This window comes from Chiloscyllium plagiosum, chromosome 13, assembly GCF_004010195.1.
Source record: "Chiloscyllium plagiosum isolate BGI_BamShark_2017 chromosome 13, ASM401019v2, whole genome shotgun sequence".
Taxonomy (NCBI): domain Eukaryota; kingdom Metazoa; phylum Chordata; class Chondrichthyes; order Orectolobiformes; family Hemiscylliidae; genus Chiloscyllium; species Chiloscyllium plagiosum.
Genome location: NC_057722.1, coordinates 64,355,481 through 64,380,291, shown reverse-complemented (window position 1 = coordinate 64,380,291; position 24,811 = coordinate 64,355,481). Strand labels below are relative to the sequence as shown.

The window sequence follows — 24,811 nt, the reverse complement described above, 5'->3', positions numbered from 1 at the left end:
TCCGGTGTGGGAGTCGCTTAGAAGGGCAATGTCATCCATGAAGGCCAAAGTAAAGCAATTGACTCTTCTGTCGCCAGGGGCATGGCGACCCTTGAGTTGGCCTTCTCCAGAGAGCATACCAGCAGATCCAAAGCAATGTTAAATAAGATTGGTGAGAGTGGGTCGCCCTGTTTTATGCTCCTCTCAATGTTCACTGAAGTGGTAAAGTTCCCATTCCCTTCCACCACTGTTGTGTTGCCAGTATAGAGGTCTTTGATCAGACCTGCAAAGGCTTTGGGGAGTTGTACTCTTTGCAAGGCTTTGATTAATAGGTTGTACCCAACCAAGTCGAATGCTTTCGCCAGATCGACAAAGACAACTGCGAGGTCCTTGCGGTTGTGTTTTGCTCCCTTAATGATGTTTTCAAGGATGACAATGTTTTCATTGCATCCAGGAGTGGCTGCTAGGAACCCCTTTTGCCTGGGGTTAATTTTGACTGTTTCACTAAGGCGTTTTGCCAGTATTTTCGTGAACAGTCGTAATAGCATTGGACCGATAGTTATTGGCTGCCAGTTGTCAATGCTTTTCAGGTGGTCTTTATCCTCGCACTTAGGAATCAAGACTGTTTGACACTTTTCTAGACCCAACTGAGTAGTAAATCATTGGTCACATGCGCTGCATGCAAAGTCTCCTGTTGAGGGTTCTTTCTTGCCTTTGCATTTCAGATAGTGGCAGGTGATTGCATGATATTCTCCTGCTTTGTCGCGGCGTGAACATTTTGTTCGGATGTTCTTTATTCCGTGCACCTTAGTCATATGAGTCTTAAACAGGCTCACCATGGGGAAGAGGGTGTCGCAGTCTTTGCAGAACAACCTGTCGATGGGGTAGTGGATAATTACCTCTGGAACAGATGTTCTGTTGTATACTGACTCGATTACAACTCCGTCCATGAAGGCAGTTGTCTTGGTTGTCACATCACCAGTTTCGGTTATGAAGTCTTTAAAGTCTGTGCCCTGATTCGAATTCAGATAACTCTTGTTGTAGAAGGTTTGGGAAGTTATGCTTATCCCTTCCGTAGGGTGGGCTGCCCTCACGGTCCCTTCTGCAATGTTATCTATGTCATCCATTACTGGACATGCTGGCTCCCTTAGAGGGGTGGCCAGGCTCAGCTCCACGTAAGGCAGGAGATATCATCTCAAGGTCGCTGTCTCGGTTTGAACTGAGATGGACCTTGTTGCATGTTTTAGTAAGCAAGAACATGTACAACTTAATGACTTATCACAGCTCGCAGTTGTAGACGAGGCTGCGGGGAGGTTGTTTATCCGGGACGCTTCCCAGCTGGACTGCTCCATTGAATATGGAAGACTCATAATTTTTTTTGAGAACAGGTCTGCATGGGCCACGGCCGTCTCGTACTTTTTCTCAGTCGTTTTGTCGCACAGTAGCCAGGGCTACTGAGCTTACCAGTGGGGCCAACGGGGAGGCACGACACAAATTATATGCCAAACATACGTCAAAATGTCATAGTTGCTCCCTCCATAAGTAACTTAAAACTTACAGGATTAAGGTCACTGTTCCTGAAATGTTGCCCCACTGAAACTTTGATTACCTGATTAGGTTCATTCCTTAATTCCAGGTCTATTGTGGCCCCTTCCCTTGTTTGAACATTTACATATAGTTTCAAAAAAACATCCTGGACACACCTAACAAATTCTCCCCCATCCAAGCATCGGAACTAATCAAGTCCAAGCCAATACAGGGGAAGTTAAAATATACACCACAACAATGGTTTCACATTTTTCCATAATATGTCCATATATTTGTTCCTCTATCACCTACTAGCTGTTCAGACGTCTGTGGTACAATCCCATCAAAGTGATTACACTTTCCTATTCCTCATCTCTACCCATATGGCCTTGCTGGATAAACTAGGTGTCCTCTCTCAGTATAGCTGTGATATTCTCCCTATCTTGATTCTGTTTTTTCAAAAAGTGACCAAGAATTTTGTTGAGGGCAGAGCGGTGGATATTGTGTATATGGACGTTAGTAAAGATTTCAAATACTTCACATTGTAGACTGATTTATAGGTTAGATCACATGGAATACAGGGAGAACTAGCCATTTGGATGCAGAACTGGCTCAAAAGTAGAAAACAGAGGGTGGTGGTGAAAGATTGCTTTTCAGACTGGAGGCCTGTGAATAGTGATGTGTCACAAGGATTGGTCCTAGGTGCGCTGCTTTTTGTCATTTATATAAATGATTTGGATGTGAAAATAGGAGGTATGATTAGTATGTTTGCAGATGACACCAAAATTAGTGGTGCAATGAATGGCAAAGAAGGTTACCTCAGAGTACAACAGGACCTCAATCAGTTGTCCAATGGGCAGTTGCAGATAGTTTAATCTCGATAAATGTGAGGTGCTACATTTTGTTAGGGAAAATCAGGCCAGGATGTATACACTTAAAAGCAAGGTCCTGGAGAGTGTTCACAAACAAAGAGACCTTGGAATGCAGATTTATATTTCCTTGAAAGTGGAGTTGCAGGTAGAGAGGATAGTGAAGAAAATATTTGGTGCATTTATCTTCATAGGTTAATGCACCGAGGAGAGGAGTTGGGAGGTCATTTTACCACTATACAGAACATTAGCTGGCTACTTTTGGAATGTTATATTCAATTCTGATCTCCCTGCTAAAGGAAAGATGCTGTTAAACTTGAAATGGTTCAGAAAAGATTTACAAAGATGTTGCCAGGGTAATAGGGTTTGAAGTATGAGGAGAGGCTGAATAGTCTGGGGCTATTTTCTCTTGACCGTTGGCATCTGAGGGGTCATGTACTTTAATAAGAAGAATAGAAGCATGGACTATTTTCTAAATGGGCAGAATATTTAGAAATCTGAAGTGCAAAGAGATTTGGGAGTTCTAGTCCAGTATTCTCTCAAATTAAACTTGTAGGTTGAATCAGTCATGAGAAAGGTAAATGTAATGTTAGCATTTATTTTGAGAAGTCTTAAATATAGAAGGAAGGATGTACTTCTGAGGCTCTATAAGGCTCTGGTCAAACCACGTTTGAAGTATTGCGTGCAGTTTAGGACCCCATATCTAAGAAGGATGTATTGGCTCTGTAGCATGTTCAGAGGAGATTCATGACAATGGTCCCAGGAATGAAAAGCTTAACATATGAGGAACATTTGGAGTCTTTGGGTCTGCACTCATTGAAGTTTAGAAGGATGAGGGAAGGATCTAATTGAAACTTACAAAATACTGAATGACCTGGACAGAGTGGATGTGGGGACCTGAGGGCACAGCTTTAGAGTAAAATGAAGACCTTTTAGAATGGAGATAATGAGAAACGTCTTCAGCCAGAGAGTTGTGAATCTATGGAATTCACTGCCACAGAAGGGTGTGGAGGCTACGTCATTGAGTATATTTAAGATGGAGATAGATAGGCTCATGATTTTCAAGGGGATCAAAGGTACGGGGAGAAAGTGGGAGAATAGAGTAGAGAAACTTAGCCATGATTGAATGGTGGAGTGGCCTGAATGGCTCCTATGTCTTATGGTCTTGTAGAAGTTTATAAATCATAAGGGGCATATATAGGGTGAATAGTCAAGGTCTTTTCCCCAGAGTAGCAGAGTCCAAAACTAGAGGGCATGGGTTTAAGGTGAGAAGGGGGAAATTTAAAAAGGTCTTAAGGGGCAACATTTTCACACAGATGGTGGTGCGTGTATGGAATAAGCTGCCAAAGTAAGTGGGAAGGCTGGTATAATTAGAATGTTTAAAAGACATCTGGATGGTTATATGAAAAGAAAGGGTTTCAAGGGATATGAGGCAAATGCTGGCAAATGGGACTAAATTACTTTCACATATTTGATCATCATGGACAAGATTGAAGGATCTGTTTCTCTGCTGTACATGTCTATGAATCTATTACTCTCTAATCTGTAACACAATTCCCCCATCTCCTCTACGTGCCTCCCTAACACGCTTGAAACATCTAAGTTCCAGAATGTTAAGCTGCCTGTCTTGTTCCTATCTCAACCAAGTCTCTGTATTGGCTAAAACATTATATTTATATGTTTTATTCCAAGCTCTAAGTCCATTTCCCTTACCTGTCATTGTCCTCACATTAAAATAAATACACCTCGGACCACCAGTCCTACCGTGTTCAGTAACCTCTCCCTTCTGACCTTCCTCTTGGTCTTCCTGCCCTTAGTCTCAGACATCTCGGTCATTTCACTTGCTGACCTATTGCACTGGCTCCTGTGCTTGGCCACACTAGATTAAACCGTTGCAAGTGGCACCAGTAAACCTTCCTGTCAGGATATTAGTGCCCCTTCAGTTTAGGTGGAACCTGTCCTTTTTGTACAGGTCCCATCAGCTCTGGAAGACATCCCAATGATCCAAGTAATTAACTGCATTATCTTTCTATTCCTAGCTTCACTGCCAAGTAGCACAGGAAGTAGTTCTGAGATTATAACCATGGATGTCCTGATTTTCAACTTCCTGACATTCCATATGTTGCAGGACCAGCATTCCATGGGGGCTGAATTCTCCTGCCTTTGTGAACCTTATTGACTAAATTAACTTTATCAACTACATACAATAATCCAAGAACTGATTACACAACCGTACCCACTCATCATCAAACTCAGATCTCTCACTCCCGCTCTCTATTCCGAGCAGACTATAAGTACAAAAATTATTTTATCTCTCTTTCTCCAGACATTACTCAGTCGACAAATCTGGTTCTTGAGCAGCCAAACCTAGTTCACTTAGTTAAAAATCACACAACACCAGGTTATAGTCCAACAGGTTTAATTGGAAGCACTAGCTTTCGGAGCGCCGCTCCTTCATTAGGTGGTTGTGGGTGAAGGAGTGGCGCTCCGAAAGTTAGTGCTTCCAATTAAACCTGTTGGACTATAACGCGGTGTTGTGTGATTTTTAAACTTTGTACACCCCAGTTCAACACCGGCATCTCCAAATCATGACTAGTTCACTTAACGAGTCATGATTTCACCTCCGGAATTGCGCTCCTCAGATGTTTATCCTGATGCCGTTGTTCACCCGAAGGTTCAGCCTGACTGACCTCCTGTTCAAGTATTAATCCCGTTGCCGCTGGTCACCCCCAGGTTTGCTCTCCTTCGCCCTGTTGTTGCTCGGACTGACCTCCAGTGGAATACCATTGGAATTCAGCTCCACTGTTCTGTTTAGACTAAGGGTGTAATGACGTATGGTAGACGTATGGTACCTCTGGTAGAAAACTACCTGAGAATAAGTGAAAAGATTATTTCTGAGAAAGTGTTGCTTCACAGGACGATTGACGAATTTCACCTCTGCCCTGATGACTGAGAGTAGACAGGCAGGGTGCTAATTGGTGAAATTAGATTGTTTTATTTTGACTGAACATGCTAAGTCAATTTTCCATGTTGATCAAATTATAGAAATGATACAGAAAGAAAGCGGTCACTTGGCCCATGATAGCTGTACCAGACAAAAGAGAAACGAACAATCCAGCCTCATCCCATTTGCCTATATTTGATCCAAAGCCTTTCAGGACACTGGAGGTAAATAACCAGACACATTTAAAACGAGGTTGAGTTTTTTGCCTGTCCGAACCTCCAGGCAGTGACTTTCAGACCCCTACCGCACTCTGGACAAAACACGTCATCTTCATATCCTCTCCAATCTTTCTACAATCATTTTATATCTGTGGTGACCACAGATATAACTGACCTCTCTGTTATAGACTCTTCCTATCTATTCTATCAAGGTCCCTCATCTAACTGTACATCTTAAACAATTTTTTCCTCGACCTCCTCTGTTCCAAAGAGAACAACTTCAGTCGATCCAATCTTTCCTCAAAACATTATTTTCTTGTCGAGTAACTTCCTCGCAAACGTCTTTTGCATAATCTCTAGTGCAAACACATTACTCCTTCAAAGAGCCGAGGAGAATTGTTCACAATACTCAAGTTGTGGCCTGACTAATTATGTATATCTTTCTAGCATAACCTCCCTGCTCTTGTATACAATGCCTGAGAAAATAAAGGAACGAATTCCATATGCTTTCTGAATCAACTTATCGACCTGCATAATAGTAAACTGTAATTTTCTTTTTGCCACTTATTTAGAAATGAATTTGTTATCATAAAAAGAATTGTTGGATTGTTAATGATGAAACCTGGTGTGAATTTCTTCGGTTCTGAGTAGCAATCGGCCAGACATACGTGAGGAGAAAATTGCCTCCGAACTTCCAACCTGCTATTGGATATTATTTTAATGTTGTTCAACAATATAAAACAAGCCCTAGCGAGTCGGCAGTCCTCTTTATATCTCAGCCCAGTTTTATTTTTATTATCTTCCAATACACATCTTATACCGTCACACAAGGTCGAGACCCACAAGGTTATCTGTATCATAGTCACAAAAATCTCCTATACCTTCTCTAATATCGAAGGTGAGGTCTTGACCGTTGGTTTGAGTGTCTCCAGACAGAGAGGGAAATAAGTCAGTCCGTACACTGTACTCCTTAAAACCCGCCAACGCACCAGCATCGCTTTCTCGCTCTGACTGAACAGGCTGGACAAAAGCAATTGGCCGGAACCATCGATGTACAGTTTCACCGGGAATCACAGCATCTTCCAGACAGGGGAATGGAGATGGTGAGGAACAAAATCCAAGCTGTATTCATAATATGACCTGAAAGTTTTTGATTACGCTGTTATATTATTGTTTCTACATTAGAAAGCCACATACTGCGGATGCTGGAAATCTGGAACAAACACAGAGAATGTTAGAGAAACTCGGTGAATCGGGTAGTTTCTCTGAAGAGAGAAACGAAAGTTAACGTTTCGAGTCCGGTAAGACACCTCATCAGATCCTATTACATCCTACGCTCTTAGTTTTGGATCGGGCTAGGGATGGAATAAAAAGTACTCAAATGAAACAACAGAGTTTCAGGTCGTGACTTTGCATCCGAACTGCTATTAGTTTTGTCGTGAAAAAACTAATGATCTGAATTGTAACTTTGTCTTTCCAAAGACGCTGCCCAATCTGTTGAGTATGAACAGCATTTTCTGCTGTTTTTGAGGTTTGCGGTATCCTCTGTATTTGTAATTTCAGTTCACTTACTCCCTGTTCATCTCCGTAGAATAGTTCATTTTCACCAGTTAATTCAGGCACGTTCTTCGCTTGAGAAGTTTCTGATTAACGGTGTCAAATGAATTTACTCATTGATTCGGAATTATGCGAAGGTATATTTGAGATGTACAAGTGTAACGCGTCAGTGTGTCAGGTTCCCGTCCCAAGAAGTTTGTCTTGTTGCACGTCATATATGTAAAGAACCTCATGAGAGACCGAATGTTCTTCCAGAAACAGAGGTGAATGAGGGAAACTGTCAGCTTCCCATTCCAATGTTAATGCACGGTTTATAAATTGGAGCGCTAACCGGTTTGATGTTGCAATTGTCAAAGAGTCATAGAGATGTACAGCATGGAAACAAACCCTTCGTCCAACCCGTCCATGCCGACCAGATATCCCAACCCAATCTAGTCGCACCTGCCAGCACCAGGCCCATATCCCTCCAAATCCTTCCTATTCATATAACCATCCAGGTGCCTTTTAAATATTGCAATTGTACTAGCCTCCACCACCTCCTCTGGCAACTCATTCCACACATATACCACCCCCTGCGTGAAAAAGTTGCCCCTTAGGCCTCTTTTATGTCTTTCCCCTCTCAACCTAAACCAATGCCCTCTAGTTCTGGACTCCCCGATCCCAGGGAAAAGACTTTGTCTATTTATCCTGTCCATGCCCCTCATGATTTTATAAACCTCTATAAGGCCACCCCTCAGCCTCCGACACTCCAGGGAAAACAGCCCCAGCCTATTTAACCTCTCCCTGTGGCTCAAATCCTCCAACCCTGGCAACACCCTTAAAATCTTTTCTGAACCGTTTCAAGTTTCACAACATCCTTCCGAAAGGAAGGAGACCAGAATCGCACGCAATATTACAAAAGTGGCCTAACCAATGTCCTGTACAACCGCAGCATGACCTATCAACTCTTGTACTCAATGCTCTGGCCAATAAAGACAAGCATACCAAACGCCTTCTTCACTATCCTATCTACCTGCGACTCCACTTTCAAGTCACTTCTCTCTACTTAATGGTATTATCGTTAGACTGTTAATCCAGATGCCCAGGTAATGTTCTGGGAATCCAGATCTGCAATTTAAATCCCACTACAAATGCTGGAATTAGAACCTAACGAAATTATGGAGTTAGGAACCTAGTGATGACCATGTATCCATTACCGAATGTCAGAAAAACCTGCCATCCTTACCTAATCTGGCCCACATATGACTTCAAACTCACAGCAACTCTTGACTCTTAGCTACCCGTGGACGATTAGGAATGGGCAATAAATGCTGCCTATCTAGTGACGTCCCCATCTCAAAAAAAAACTTCAGCTAGTTTTGCTCACGCTGCATAGAACCGCTTACCTTTCTTTTTCACCTATAGCTGTGAAATCGCTTGGCCCCTAAGCAATTACTGTCGCAATCTCTTTATAAAGCCAGAAGTCGCACGACACCAGGTTATAATCCAAGAGGCTTATTTAAAATCACAAGCTTTCGGAGCGCTGCTCCTTCGTAAAGTGACGTGTTCAGACTTCTGTCTTTGTCCACCCCAGTCCAAAGCCGGCACCTCCACATCATTTCTTCATAAAGCAGTCACAGAGTTCCCCTCAAGGCCAAGCTATGGGCAATGACCAACTGCTTTAGTTCCAGAAACAGAAACAAACCAAAAATAGAAAAGAAGCGGTGTGGACTCGACGGGCCTAACACATGGTAACAAAAAATGCCGAATAACAGGATCGAATGAATACGATCTGCGTTCAATTGGATTCTGAACAAGAGTATAGAAGAGCTTAGAAAAATAAAATCTTCTGCATCTTTGGACATTTATTGCAGCCAAGCAAATTTAGGGGCATGACAGTTTTCTACCACGTCTGAAAAGAAACGCGACTATGATGACTGGAAATCTTTAAACTCTCATTCTCTGAAATATATGACTCCATTGTTTTTAATTCACAGTTTACCTTAGAATTAACTTCTGTCCCTCAAGAGATTGCACGGGATGTGCTGTTGTGGTCTTACCTGGTGATAACACTTGCAACATCAGGTTCTTTGCGTTGTTATGGGAACTGCGCAAGTTTCATCAGAAAAGTGTTTTGTCTGTTGGGAATGATGAATTATTCGCCATGAGTTTATTCGCAGTCTAACTGCCTAACTAATGATTATTACACATAGTCACCAATATATTTATTGCCATATAGAGCCTCGGGTCATAATTAGAAATAACCCGGCGGTAGGTCCTTTGAACGAAAACAATGGCTCTGTTTCTGATTTTCCTGATGCTACTTGCTGCGGATAACCCAGGGAACATTGTGTAAACGTCGAGCAAAGCACAGTGTACCCGCACTTTCGGAGGATGGAGATATCATTCTGGGGGGAATACTTAGTTGCACTTAGAAGCGATTCAGAACCTTCCTTCGTTCACCATCGCTCCGCTTGAGTCAGAATGCCGAAAGTAAGTTAGTTTGAATCGCTAGTTTATTTTAACTTAGATGTTTTAGATCAAACCAAATAACAATGACTTTTCAGGTTGGTCGAACGTTGAGAAGCAAATACAATTTTTAAAGTTAAACTCAAATTAAATGTTCCAAATTTATCAAATATTTACGCTGATAGTTGCGTCACTTTCTCAATTAAAATCATGTTCCTTCCCTTTGCCCTGCCAAACAATGTAGCCATTGCCAAGTCTTTTTTATGTTCATTTAAAGTTAATCTCGCTTCAGTGATGGTGTACGTAGACCTCGACAAGTTACCATTGTACGTGATTTATGCAGTTCTTGTTGACGTGTTTGTGAAGGGGAAATCGTCATGGTCCCCAAAAGGGGGTGCTTTCTCATTGGAGAGAGAAACGACTGGCGTTGAGGTTAACCTGAGGGTCACCACACTCAGGACGAGAACGAAGTTGCGACAGCTGAGCCTTCGTTGTGATCTCAGTCACATGCTGAAGCGAAATTTGACGTGTCAGCTTCACTCTAATTAAGACTGAGATTCTGAACTGAAATAGTTTTGAACTGAACTGAACTGAACTGAACTGAAATATGCATTAATTATGCGCTGCACTACGACGACACATATTCTTTGAAAAGCTTCAGCAGGTCTGGCAGCATCTGTGGAGAGAAATCAGAGTTAACATTCAGGTCAAATGATCCTTCCTCAGAATTGGTTACTCTGATTTTTCTGCACAGATGTTGCCAGATTTGCTGAGCTTTTCCAGCAAATTCTATCTAACTATCTCTGATTTACAGCACCCACAGTTCGTTTTGGTTTTTATTTAAGCTTAGACTTAGTTACTCTGTCTCCCTGTGCGACAATCGGCAGCAGGATTCCACCACTGGCCACAATCTATTGCAATCTTTTCACTTCATCCCGGGTAGTGTCCTGCTTATAAAGGTTCTCCTCGTAAATGTACTTCAGCAGGTCTTCTTTGGATTGCTGTGTCCTTTTTTTTATTCCATTTGGTGGTGTCTATTCTACTGGTATTGTGGTGGGAAATAAAGGTAACGCTGGCATAGTCTTACCGGGCCATAAGGCTACTCTCTTGTCAGAACAAAATGACTGATGACAGTTTGTACTTGAGCATCACCGCACCTCAGACAAGGGCAGAAGTGAAGATGTGATTCCTTCCTGGTAACATCAGCTGGTGTAGAATATTGATCCCACACTGTACGGTATTAGTCCACATTGCAAATCAGCCATTTAGCCAACTGAACTAACCAACCCCTAACTAATGAGATGCATCCAGGAAGAGAAAAAATGTGTCCTACCAGTCACAGCCAAATTTCCATCATATTTTCCTGAAGGTACCTCTGACCATTCCTATATATCAGTTCTTCATTTGTGATTTTGTCTCTTCAAATGAAGCCAAGTAAGCAATGTCGGTGAAAGATGCCCAACCTACATGATGCGCATGGTGCTCTCTTCCATGCCTCCCCGATATCGATGGGACTTTGTATTACTTTGTATGGATGGAGTCACAGCTTCACAGATAGTTCATGTTGATGATTGGATGCTTTCACAGTATGGAACTGCTGGAAGACCTATACTGTTTTGCCAACTGCTTTATTAACTACAATCTACATCATCCTCCCTGGCACTGTTGCATCATGGTTAACGGTTTCTTTGATCTTTTGTTTTACAATGTGGTGGGATGGCCCTGTTGCTATTTGGCCATCATTGTTTTGATCTTTCTTGCAGATCTTCTGCAACAAACCAGAGACTCATGCACTCATGCCACTGAAATATCAATCCTTATCTAAATTGTAAAATAAAGAACTGCAGACGTTGGAAATCTGAAACAAAAACAAGCTCTGTAGAGACTCAGCAGGATTCGCAACATCTGTGGATAAATAACACCGCTAATATTTCAATTCCAATACCTCCAATACACTCTTGCTACATTCAAAGAGAAATACCCGTGAGGTTTAAGGAAATGAAAATATGATGATGAAATGAATTGAATTCCTGTGGACACTGAAGGACCATTAATCTATTTATGTGTGGTAAATATTTCATAATACGTTGTAATCTGAGAAGTGATGGTTCCACCATTTTGAATGCTTTGTTTCCATCCTTTTTTTCTTAGAATGTGCGTGTCACTGACGAGGCCAATATTTGTTGCCCATCCCCAACTGCCTGTGAACTGAATAGTTTCCGAGGTCATTTCAGAGAGCTACATATATCTGTGAGTGTATGTGAATGCGTGTGTGTTTGTGCAATGTATTTTTTTATTCACTCAGGGATGTGGACGTCAGTAGTTCGGCAAGCATTATTTGTCCATCCCTATTTGACATTGAGAAGGTGGTAGTGGCTATCTTCGTGAACTATTGCAGTCCATTTCGTAGATACACTCTCTTAGCTGTGGTGGAGGAATTTCCAGGTTTTGACCAGTGACACTGAATAAATGGTTACCGATTTCCAATTGTGGATGTTGAGTGGCTTGGAAGGGACCTTGCAGGTAGTGGCGTTTCCATGTATCTGTTTCCCTTCTCCTTGACGACGGTGGAAGCTGTGGGTTTGGAAGGTGCTGTCTATGGACCCTGAGTGACTTTCTGCAGTGCATCTTGTAGATAAGATACATTGTTGACACTGAGTGTCAGTGGTGGATGGAGTGGATATTTGTGTGTGTTATGCCTATCAAGCTGGTTTCTTTGTCTTGGATGGCATCAAGCTTCTCGAGTTCTATTGGAATTGTTTCCAATCACGCAAATCGGAAGTGGATGGTGGACAGGATTTCTGGAGTCAGGAGGTAAGTTACTCATTGTAGTCTGCCTAGCCTGTGACCTGATCTTGTAGCCACATTATTTATATGACTAGTCCTGTTCAGTTTCTAGTCAATGGCAATCCCCAGGATATTGATAACCAGGAATTCAATGAAGCTGATGCTATTGGAGTTCAAGAGGTGAAGGTTGGATTCTATCCTTCAAGTACAAGCACAATTCAGTTGCAGTTGATGACTCACAATGCCTCATGCAAGGACAGTCGTGAGATGCTAGATTTGTTTGAAGACTATCCAAGTTAATACAGCGATGATGTCACACACATGATGGAGGATAATCTCAATTTAACTACTCTGTCTCTACATCGACTGTGCAGTGGTCATTCTTACTGATAATATCTAGGGCAGATTCATATGTGGGCTGGTGGATGGATGAAAATGGGGTCAAGTACATTTTTCGTTCTTGTTTGTTCTCTCACCATCTGCTGTGAACTGAATGTAGGAGATGTAGCCTTTAGCACTTGATCAGCTTGGCCAGCAGTAATGTTGCTGAACCAATTGCGGTGGTAGACATGGAATTCCACCGTGCAGAATATATTTTGTGCCCTTGCCATTCTCCTTGCTTCCTCCAAGTGCTGCATGGGGAAGTACAGCTTCGTCAGCAGAAGAGAAGGGTGTAACAATATCACTTGGCTTTGTTGCACTTTGGGTAGTTCCATTGAATATGTGGGCTGACACTATGGTATGTGCAGGAGTTGGGATTTGGCTCAGGAATTGGCAGAAAAATTAGTGGAAGTTGTTTTAAAAATAGAGCCAGTGCGAAGGTGTGTGTGATAAAACTAAAGCAATTTTTAATTGAAGATACACATTCATATTGCCTTCTTTAATCCTATCACTGTGCATAATTTATTAAGAGCAGTTTGGCACACATATAAAAAAGTCCCGTCTAAATTATTAAAATCTTTGCAATATTAGTGGAGTTCCCTGTAAACAACTATTCTTAGAAAAAAAAGCAATTACATTTAAATAGAATAACTGAAAGTGATTGTTTATCATGATTTTAAATTGCACTGGTAACTTTTATTTAAAATAATTTCATGCCACAGAGTGTTATTTATAATTTCTAAGTTTTACTGCCCACTCTTATTTTGCTTCCAAGTCTGGACTCTGTCAATAACAAGCTAAATGCATCAGCCCACGCATAAATAACACAATGTTCAGAAAAAGTTGTAAATCCAAATGTCACTTGCCTGACTTCATCTGTGATCAGAAGAGTCGGCATAGTGAAGAATTAGATGAATTATGATACTAATTTATAGAGGTGCTAGTTATTCTTCAGACAGTTGCTACTAAAGGAAAGTATCTGTTGGACATAGTGGAATTGAAAAATACAGATCTGAAAAGAGTGTGCACTACCAGTCCCACATGATCTATCACCGTTACTATATAAATAAGTAGATTGAATTTACAAAAGAATCAGAATGTGAGTTGTTTTGACCAATTTGTTATAATTAACACTATTGCTTCTGAAGTGAACACGTCATCGACTGTTATTCGTTGATCATTATGTTTTGATTATTCTTTTCACCATTTATTTCTGTCATTGAAGGAAACTGAGTAAGTACCGTTAAGAAGACAGTATTTTTTTGAGGATTCATGCTTGAAGAACTGTGGACAGTAGTTCGTTTGGAGTTCTGAAGAGATACCTGGACTGAAGAGATATCAAGTTCATCTTCTCCCTGTCTGAGGGATACCCTTTTTGGGAGTCCACTATGAGATCTGACGTACTGATCCACCTGTTTTTTTTTTCAGAAAAGCCTCTAAATTCTCTCTAATTCCTGAACGAACTGCACCTGAAAAGTCTCAGTGACAATTGCCTATGTTTATTTAGCTTGGATATTGACCAAAAGTCATTTTGAACATTTCATAAATGATCCTTCAATAACCAACAATTATTGTCCAAAGCCTCTAAATTCTCTCTAATTCCTGAACGAACTGCACCTGTAAAAGTCTCAGTGACAATTGCCTGTGTTTATTTAGCTTGGATATTGACCAAAAGTCATTTTGAACATTTCATAAATGATCCTTCAATAACCAACAATTATTGTCCAAAGTGCTTCACTTTCAAATTAATTTCTGCACAAAATGTTTCTTATTCTTCCCTGAATTGATGTGCATGTAGTGGGTGCTTATTTAGAAGTATAATTCCAACTGTATGTTAATCAACTTTATTAGTTTGCTGAATTTTTTTCACAATAAAATGATAGATTCATTGTTTATTATAGACGCCTGGTCGATGGATCTTTTTACTCTAAATCTAATGTAATTATGTTATGCAAGTGCCCGTATTAATAATGCATTAAAGCATTTAAGTTGATGCTGTGGTCAATGGAATGGTGAGACGAGATAACGAGGCCATGTGCTCCTCCAGAGTCAATCACAACAGTACTATAAAACATTGTCAAACTATGTGGTGTGCAGTTATTAATGTTACATCGTCAGTGCAATGTTCATGATACTTAACAAACAACACTTCATGTAATACACCAAAATGAAATTGATTTTAAAAATGTCCTCACCTTCTTCGCTAATAATATCTAGTTATATATTCATTACTTTATTTAAACAATTAAGCATTTATAATTTGATCATAATTAAAACCACATCACTGTGAACAGTGACTATTGTTACAATCTCTTTTTGTTTTGGCTACGATCTCTTTGAAAGCTCTTTCCCCATCAAAAACTTCTTGGTGTTATTTTCTGGTTTCAGCAATACGACATAACATTTTGGAACAAAGATACAAAGCAGAAGTCCAAAGTTAGAAGTCAAAATAGCAAAAACCTCTGAAGCAGTGGTGTATTTTCCAGGAGAACTTACATAAGCTGGGATGAAAGCTATCCAAACTGCACAAAATGTAAGCATGCTAAAAGTTATAAATTTAGCTTCATTAAAATTATCAGGCAGTTTTCGTGCTAAAAATGCAAGGACAAAGCAGACACAAGAAAGAGTGCCAATGTAAACTGAAACTAAATAAAAGGCAGTTACAGAGCCCACATTGCATTCTAAAATGATAATGTCGTTATAGTATCTGGTATTTTTCATGGGAAATGGGGGTGCCATAGCCAACCACAATCCACTTATTATACCTTGAATGAACGTGAGAACAAAAATGCTTAAACGTTGCTGTGTGACACCAAAGTATTTTAACATGATATTATTTGGAACTCTTGCCTTAAACACAAACAGTACAATGATTGTTTTAACCAAAATACAAGAGATAGATAAAACGAAGGAAACTCCAATTGCAGTGCAGCGTAAAATACATGACCACGGTGAAGGTTTCCCTATGAATGTAAGGGAACACAAAAAACAATGCGCTATTGCAAAAAGCAGAAGGAAACTTAACTCAGAGTTGTTTGCTTTGACAATAGGAGTGTCTTTATACTTTATGAAAACTATTAATGTTGCTATAGCTAGGCAGACTCCAACCAGTGCAAGCGTTGCTAATACAATTCCCAAGATTTCAGTATAAGACAGAAACTCAATTTGTTTTGGTACGCATTTATCTCTCGATATATTGGGCCAGTACTCTGCTGGGCACTTGACACAGTCAGTTGAATCTAAAAGAGAGCAATTTATATGTAAATTTGAAACTAAGTTTATTAATCTCTTTGCAATATGTACAGTGAAGTATGTTCTTTAACAAACCTGTGGTGTTACTAACTTCCCCTTCAGAACATGGCGTACAATCAAAGCAACAAATAGGTCGTCCTTTCCTAATAAGCTTTCTTGTACCAAGTGGACAATTTTCGGCACAAACTGCACGAGGAACCTGGAGATTAAAAAGAGTAAAAACAACAAGGTATTGTGTTGAAATATAAAAATGAAACGCAATCTGTTATTGCAACTAATTGTACAGAAAGAAAGTGTATATAAACTGAACATATTGTTACATATGAATGTGGGTATGTTGAAACTACACAGCTGGACCAAAAAATGAGTGATAGCAGACTTACCACAAATTTTATATTGATCGAATAAAAGTGAAAACAGGCCAATGTGTGTGCAATCGTTGACCTGTGATCTTAGTTTTACACTATGACTGAAGGTCTGGTCGACTTTTGACAAGCCACCTCTCAGCAAGGTGGGAGGAGGAGATCGGGGAGTAAACCACAAAAACTACAGCAATATATTTTTATATAGGGCCTTGAACAGAGTTAATTACCTCAAGTCCGTCCTCCACTTATTATTAATCAGAAATTGAAAGCAAGTCACATAAGAGATTATTAGGACAGATGACAAGAAGCTTGGTCAGTGGTAAAATTCAACAAGCACCTTAAAATAGGGAAGGGAGGAAGGGTGCAAAGTTCATAGAAGAGGCATGCAGAGGAGCTAAGCGGTACTGTTTCGAACAGAACAGGACTAGGTGCAAGCTCTGGTGTTGGCAGCACATATCTGGATGACGTAGGTTTTGAAGTACAGAAAATTAGAAGTCAGCCATGTCAGCATCGGAATAATCAACAGATATTAATGGAAGGAACAGCATTTTAGCAGTTGGGGCAGAATCAAATAGATCTGGGCATATGTTGTTTTGGAAGCATAGAGTCATAGAGATGTACAGCATGGAAACAGACCCTTCGGTCCAACCCGTCCATGCCGACCAGATATCCCAACCAAATATGATCTCAAACATGACTTCAACCTGTGTCCCCCTGATCCTTGTGTAAGGGAGAACAGTTTCTCTCTATGTTCTCTGCCCAGATCCTCATGATTTTCAAAACTTCCAACAAATCTCCTCTCTACGGAAAAAGCCTCAATATCTGCAATCAATCGTGATAATTGAAGTTTCTCATTTCTGCAATAATTCTTGCAAACAGCCTTTGTACTATCTCCAATACAGTCACATCCTTCCTGAAGTGTGGCGCCCAAAAATATAAACAAACCCCAAGTGGGGTGTAAGTAGTCTCTTACACAAGTTCGACACAATATCTTCCTCAACGCTCTCAATATTTTGCTTGAAAATAGACTTTTATGAACTCTGTAACTCATGTCATTCAGATATTCTTTACATGAAATAGGAAGCTGGCAAAAGCCAATATTTCAATTTGTTATCCAACATGATGGAAAACTATGAAATTGTGATTAGTTTAAATTCTCTTTAATACACGTTCCTCCATTTCAATAGAATGAAACAGGCAAAACAAAAATAAAAATCAATCACCCATTAGATTCACTTGTAAATTAGACGATCAAAACTGGGCTGATCGCTTCCTACAGTTGATCATCAGGGCACTTGGATCATCCACAGAATAGAATCCATAGAGGATGGAAACAACCCATTCAGCTCATCAAGTCCACACCGGCCCTCTGAAGATCTTCCCACCCTATCTCTGTAGCTGTGCATACCCTACGGCTAATTCCCCGAGTCTGAACACGCCTGGATGCTGTGGGTAACTTAGCATGGCCACCTAACATGCACACCATTGGAATATCATAGGAAACCAGAGCACCCAAAAGGGAAGCCACGCTGACAAACTCCGCACAGTCACCTGAAGGTGGAATCAAACCCAGGCTCCTGAGGTTGTGCGGTAGAAGAGCTAACCACTAAGCCATCATGCCACCTCACTTCAGCTTTACCATCAATACCTTTCCTCCTATCAAAAGGCTAGAAGAAGGCGTGTTCTCTGCTATTTGCACAGAGATCAGCACCATTTGCAGCCCTTGAGAGAATGAAACAGTCCATGTGCACATGGAGTGAGAACAGTGCAGCATTTGGGCTTGAGCTGATAAGTGACTAGTAACATTTACAGCATGCAAGTTCCATGAAATCACCATCTCTAATGCAAATCTTTCACTTTCCCTTGTCATGAAGTCTCACTTCTGTCCTCAAAAAAAAATCCTGAAAGTTTCCTTTGAATGATCCTATAAGCATTATGCTTACGAAACAACATCAGAAGCTTGGTATTTTGGTGTCAATGACTCACCTCTGGAATCACAAAACATTTCCACCATCTGCAAGGCACAAGTCAGGATTGTTAAAAAAATCCACCTTACAAGTGCAGCTCCATCGATACAATTGAAGCTCAATATTACCTGGGTCAAATCAACCTGCTTGATTGGCATCCCACCCTTAAGCTTACATGCCTCCTGCACCAGTGTGGAGAAGCAATATTACTATTTGCAAGATGTGCAGTAACAATTCCCCAAAGCTTATTCAACAACATCTCCTGAACCATGACTTCCAAACCTTCAAACATAAGGCTGGCAGATGAATGGAAACACCACCCTTCAGGGTACTTCCAAGTAAAAAGCAACCCAGACTTGGAAATATTGCCGTTTCTTCTTGATTACTACATCACAATTTTGAAACTCCTTTCATACACGAATGAACTGTTGCATTCACAACATGGGCTGTATTGGTTCAAGATGGCAATACATATCACCTTCTCAGGGGTAAATAACAATTGGCAATAACGGTGAATATTATCAGCAATGATTCTATTCTGTGGAAACGGACTAATTGTTCTCAAATTGAGTTCCAAATCAGCAGCAACTAATGTGTTTTCATTGTACTGGTTAGTAAAGTGTACATTTTTTTCAATTGATTATGAAGTATGTGACTGGAAGATGCAAGCATTTTAGTAGATAAATTACAATTTATGATTGGAGACAATAGCTCCAAAAAGTGTGAATCCTGCCTTCCCATCAAAGATTCATGCCAAGGGAATTTACAATATCAAAGTAACTACCAGCCAAGATTGCTATGAATGTATTTATGCTCATCTCATGCACAACATTTACCAACACCACACACCATCCGTTGCCCTGCGACAGTTGGAGATGGAAGATGGAAATTAAACTTCCTGAAATTGATGTAATGTTATAACTTTTTGATAAATCATACTTAAAATTTGAGACATCATTGCTTCATGAAACAGTAACCATTATGAAGATTATCAGTCATTGATAAAATGATAGTAAATGGAGTCAGGAAATTGAGGGTTCAAGCCTTACTCCAAGAAATGGAAAGAAACATCCACTCCTGAGGAATGTAATGTGCTTGGAAATATTTACTTCAAGATGAGATACCAAATCAAAGTCACAGTTCCAGTGCACTCCACTGAGTAAAGTCAAGAAGTTAAAACTATGTCCTGGGCAATATATATATATATATTTATTAAATTACATCAGCAAAAAAGTCACTTGGTTGTTATCCTGTTGTTATTTTTAGGAGCTTGCTGTCTGACAGATTGTGTACAGTTGTAGATGCTACATCATCGTAAAGATGCAAATACATTGGACAGAGTACCAAAGCGAAATACTACTTCAGCCATGAGGATAGACTGAAGAAGTTTGAAATATTCTCCCTGGAGATAAGCAGGCTGAGAGGAGATCTGAATGAAGTTTTCAGAAGCATGAGCAAGTTGGATTGAGCAAATCGGGCGAAGTTGTTTCTGCTTGTAAAAAGAACCAAGAACGAGAGGCATCAGTCACGAATAGATAATTGTTGGAGATTAATTTTGGCCCTGGACAGGGAAAATGTTGAAGACTTTAATTTTTACATGAATAGTTGTTATAATAGAGACACTGTGCTTCATATAGCTATTCAACTCAGAGTATGGCAACATTTAAACTGCTATGACGCTGGGGTTCGAAAGAAGAATGATAACAGGACAGGAAGAGTCTGGGAAATATAATTTCGTACGTATTATTTAAATGTAATGATCCACAAACTATTCTTAATTGAGCGCATAGAGGTTCCGTTTGGTGTTATGCACGTATATTGCAAATGGCTTTGTTTAGGAAGTTGGAATACAAGAATGCATTAAATGTTAATAATTTTGGAGGGAGTAATATGATATATCTGATATACACCGCCAGCGGTGCAGAATTTGAAAACTTTGTCATTGTCTTGGTAAGCATACCGTCCTTTGGCCTCCGCGCCATACGATTGATCTTTCACTTAACACAACTTGCTGCCCAGGAGGCGCGGATCCGTCATAATAGCCAATGGTCTGAACGTGTGCAACTCCTTTGGAATTAGTTTGCCAGTTGACTAAATCGTATGCAGCGACTGGGTCTCCCTTTTCATCAAAATAAACGTTGTCACCGTTCTTTGTTCTGAAGTTTACTGTTTGCATATAACGTAGTACCTTTTGAGATGTGAAACAATTGGAAAATTTAAAGACAATTTGACAGCGGGCAACATTGGTGTATGGGATCCGAACAATACATCACACGGATAGTGTAAGCAATTTCGTAAATTAAGAAATCAAACGTAATTGCGCATGATCTGTGAATAATTTAATTTTCGCTAACACCGCCTTTATACTCATGAAAAAGCATCACTTCATAGTATTTCATTGCTCTTACCTGCCACGGTTCGAAATTAGAAACGATTATACAGGTACTATTTACAAATGGCCCTTCACCATTTTTGCAAGCAAACATATTGTGAAACGCGTGAGCTAAGGCATACACTGCTTTGTACACATTGTAGGTTGAGCCGTCCATCTCAAGGTCAGAATATGCGTTTTGTAGCTCTTCTAAGCGTTCGTTTCCTGTACATCGCCGCATTTCCACTGAATTATTCGCTGGATTTATAGCGTCCGTTGGAATAAAGCTGCATTGGAACGCCGTTTCCCAGAACTCTTTCACCAAAACGTCCCCAGAAACCATAAAGGGCTTCACTTGAAGTAGAAACTCCCGCAGTCCCGGAATTTCTGAGCGACGGATTGCTGACCCTATAGTTCCAACCAGGATTTTAACATTCTCTTCCGGAGCAAGGAGATCTGCGGTAACCCAGGCTTCGCTTCCTATCCACTGAATATCAGTGACATTCTGATGTAAAAGTTCTTTCAACAAAATACGCATTTCTTGCGTGGAAGAAAATGCAACTACAACTTTTGTGCTGGCTTTTTTAATAACCTCTACTATTTCCATCACCCTCTCCCTGGGGTCAGTCCTGTAAAAGGATTCAGAGAAGGCAATGCAGACTCCCAACTTCTCGACTGTTTCTATGAACGCTTGCATTCCAAAATTTCCGTAATCGTTGTTGACTCTAATTGTTCCAATCCAAGTCCATCCAAAATTCTTGACAATGTGAGCTAAAAATTTGGATTGATGATAGTCACTTGGTATCGTTCTATAAAACGTTGGGAAGTTGTCTTTGTTGCTAAGGCATGCACAGGTAGAAAAGTAGCTAACCTGAGGAACAGTGAAAGAAAGATTGCATTGCAGAACTATAGTGATTCTAGGCAAGATTTTACGGATAGAAAGATAGATTTGTGAAACTAGAACTGAAGCCTCTGTAGTTACTAAGAATCACAATAGATTCGAAAGGTTAACTCTATTTCTCCCTCAAGAACAGGAAATGCTGGAGACACAACAAGATCTGGCAGCATCTATGGAGAGAGAAACAGAATTAACATTTCGAGTCAGGCATGACTTCTTCAGAACTGCCTCTTTCTCCCTCTATTAATGCTGACAGACCTGATGGATTTGTCTGGCATTTTCTGTTTTTATATCAGATTTCCAGCAGCGGCACTTTTGCTTTTATTTTATAAATCGATGCTTATGATCACTCCTTACCAAATGTCTCATCTGACCTTATATATTTGGCAATTCATCAATGTGTTCACGAACGCCCTTGTCAAACATGCAACTCTGTTGACTGTGAACCAAATCACATTATATGGGTTAGAATTGCCTTGGCTTCAGAGCTTCACACTTCCCAGATGGAAGCTGTTTTGAAAACGGAATATAGAATATCTAGGACAACGAAAATGTTTTCACACCTTTTGGATCGGTTCAAAAATTGTTAAAAAATACACAACTGCATCACTCATGCCCTTTTCATTACTATCTAGCCAAATATTAGAAATCTAAATGCTGCTCAGACCTTCACCATCGTCTGCGAGCGCTGTGCTCCAGTAAATGTTTCGGCAATATTTAACAGAAGAGGAGAGTGATTCCATAGGTGTTCATGCTAACAGCCAGGACCAAATATATACCACATCTTACTCTGTCAAGTGGCGAGTTAATATCACGCACTGTCAACATTTATTTGCTCCTTGTTAGAACTGGTTCTACGAATTAGATTATTATTATCCCACGTTTGTTTTTCTACGCTTAATCAAATGTGCATTGAAAAGAACCGAAAATACAATTTCAGATTATACTGAACGGCACGTCTCAATTGAACAATTCAGTTTAATTCACGGCTGTTGTAGAAATTTGCCTGACTGAAGGTCTGGTTCGGTCAGCTGACGTCAGTATTGTCATGTTCAGGATGGTTGCCACAGGAATTTGGAGTTCTCTCTCATCAGGCACAAACTGGTTGAAGGTTCCTTCTGTTGAGTTCAACCCCTGGCAAGCGGCGACCTACTAAGTTAGTGTCCCTTTGATTTCAGACATTGGCGAACACGAAATCAAAGGTAAACAGAATGGAACATGACAAACGTTGTTATTTAGTCAAGGGGGATAATGTCAAGTCAATTTCCGGAGAGGCTTGATCAGTGAATGAGAAAATATAGGATTGAATCAAAGCAAAATACTGCGGATGGTTGAATCGGAAACAGAGCGAATGCTGTCGAAGCTCAACTGGCCTAGTAGTATTTATAGAAAGAGAAACAGGGTTAACGTTTTGAGTCTGGTATGACTCTTCTTCAGTTTAGTATAATGCAGTAAGTTTAATTATTTAGGCAGGCCTCGTATGGACTTAGAAACCACCATAGATCGTATAGTTTATATTCTGTAAGTGCAATGCAGTATCAAGTCGATATTGTACATGGATTTTTGTTCAGGATTGATATGAATCATGCGTACGCCTTGCTGTACTTAGAAAATATACCTAAAATATTACCTTGTCCTAATAAACATTCTTACCAATGGGATTCTGAAAGGACTAATCAATCTTGTTATCGCTATTGACTCTGAAGATGAGCCGCCACCAATTAGAGCTGAAACCAGCGGACGTTGTTTGCATTTTTCATCCACGACTTGGCCCTTCCCATTGATAAGAGCCAAGGCTGCTTTCGTTGCAATGATTGGCGAGGAACAATCATCATAAATTCGGTAGCCTAGCGAAACATTGGGAAGCAGGGCAGGATTCTTATTTATTTCTTCGATGGCAAAAATCATAGTTTGCATGAGGCGAAACGCTCTGAAATCAAACCTGCGATAAGTAATACACTTCAGATTGGAAAAGAAAGTCCTCATAAAATTCACTTGCAATACCACAACATCTATATATACAAGCAAATAATATATCTCTAGAAAATAGATACCTTTGCAGTGCGAACTATGAGACAGATGATACTCAACCAAAAATGAGTAAGCAACCTTGCTTTAAAGTTGAATGGCTCTAACCTTGATTCAGTTGGAAGAATGCCTTCCATTTACCGCGTACCTTGCAATCTTTAGGATACCAACTAGATAATGGGTACTTGAAGTGATATTTGTTCATACGACCTGAACCAACCTTCTGCATTGTGTCTCCTGTGGCACGTCTTTAAAGGAATGTAGTATTTCAATTCTATCGGAGTGTACATTAAACATTCCCCCTATAATGACTTCACCCTCCTCAACTGAGTGATTTAGGCTGAATTTTCCTCGACGTTTACATATTTGTTGGTGAGTACACAAAAGAGGAAAGGCAAACACTAAAGCCCAAAACAAAACCTTCATTGTGACTGTGAGGTTCAACTGTTCCTGCGTCACACATTGGAATATTCTTTCATATGTGCATATTATATATAGGTTCGCCAAGAGGGTTGATGGGTAAGATCAGGCTCAATGCATTTCAAACGAGCAGCAAAGAGATCTACTCTTGTGTTTAAAGTCCCAAAGGAAAATTAAACGCTATCTGCCTGAGGAAAAGCAATTATTTCGCCAGCCCAAGCGATATTGTTGCTGTTCTCTGATGGCAGAGAACCAGTTCTGATCCCAAATGATTGATTCTCAGATTAAAATTTAACCATTGCTGTGGCGTATCGCTGCCGTCACCCTTTAATAGAATATTAAACCAAGGTTGACCTGCTATGGAAAGGATGTTATTAAACTGGAAAAGATGCAAAACGGATTTACAAGATTGCAACCAAGACTGGACGCTTTGAGCTAAAAGGGGAAGCTGCATAGGTTGGAACTTTCTCCCCTGTAGCGTAGGAGGTTGAGGGGTGACCTTATAGAGGTTTATAAAAGGGACATAGATAAGGTGAATAGCCAAGGTCTTTACTTCTGGGTAGAGGAATCTAAAACTAGAGGGCATATGTTTAAGGTGAGGGGAAAGATTTCAAAAGGGACCTAAAGGACAGCTTTTTTCACACAGAGGATGGTAGGTATGGCCAAACATGTCAAAAGCTGTAGTCGAGCTGAGAAGGATAAATTAATTTATCATTGCCATAGTCACATAATATGTAATTTGAAATTCTGTTCAGGGTTGATTAAATACTATGGCGGAATTGAAAAACAGATGAAGGAAT

General features: G+C 40.2%; 1 protein-coding gene across 1 annotated transcript; it reads right to left on the bottom strand.

Annotated features, from left to right (window-relative positions):
- Positions 1–15,035: 15,035 nt before the first annotated feature.
- On the bottom strand, positions 15,036–23,909 carry LOC122555651 (extracellular calcium-sensing receptor-like). The gene is made up of 6 exons (XM_043701647.1): positions 23,812–23,909; positions 23,217–23,505; positions 20,703–21,536; positions 20,255–20,482; positions 16,038–16,161; positions 15,036–15,949 (listed from the first exon to the last, which is right to left on the bottom strand). Exons 1-6 carry the CDS (start codon positions 23,886–23,888, stop codon positions 15,036–15,038), a joined length of 2,466 nt encoding a protein of 821 aa, XP_043557582.1. The 5' UTR covers positions 23,889–23,909.
- Between the last annotated feature and the right edge of the window lie 902 nt (positions 23,910–24,811).

Bases quoted from the DNA above. Each gene is read 5' to 3' on its own strand.
- LOC122555651 (XM_043701647.1), bottom strand. From the start codon at position 23,888: ATGTTTAATGTACACTCCGATAGAATTGAAATACTACATTCCTTTAAA. The intron at 20,483-20,702 runs GTAAGAGCAATG...ACATCTCAAAAG, and splicing joins CTAATTTCGAACCGTGGCAG to GTACTACGTTATATGCAAAC. The intron at 16,162-20,254 runs GTATGCTTACCA...TTTAATCTCCAG, and splicing joins GGCGCGGAGGCCAAAGGACG to GTTCCTCGTGCAGTTTGTGC.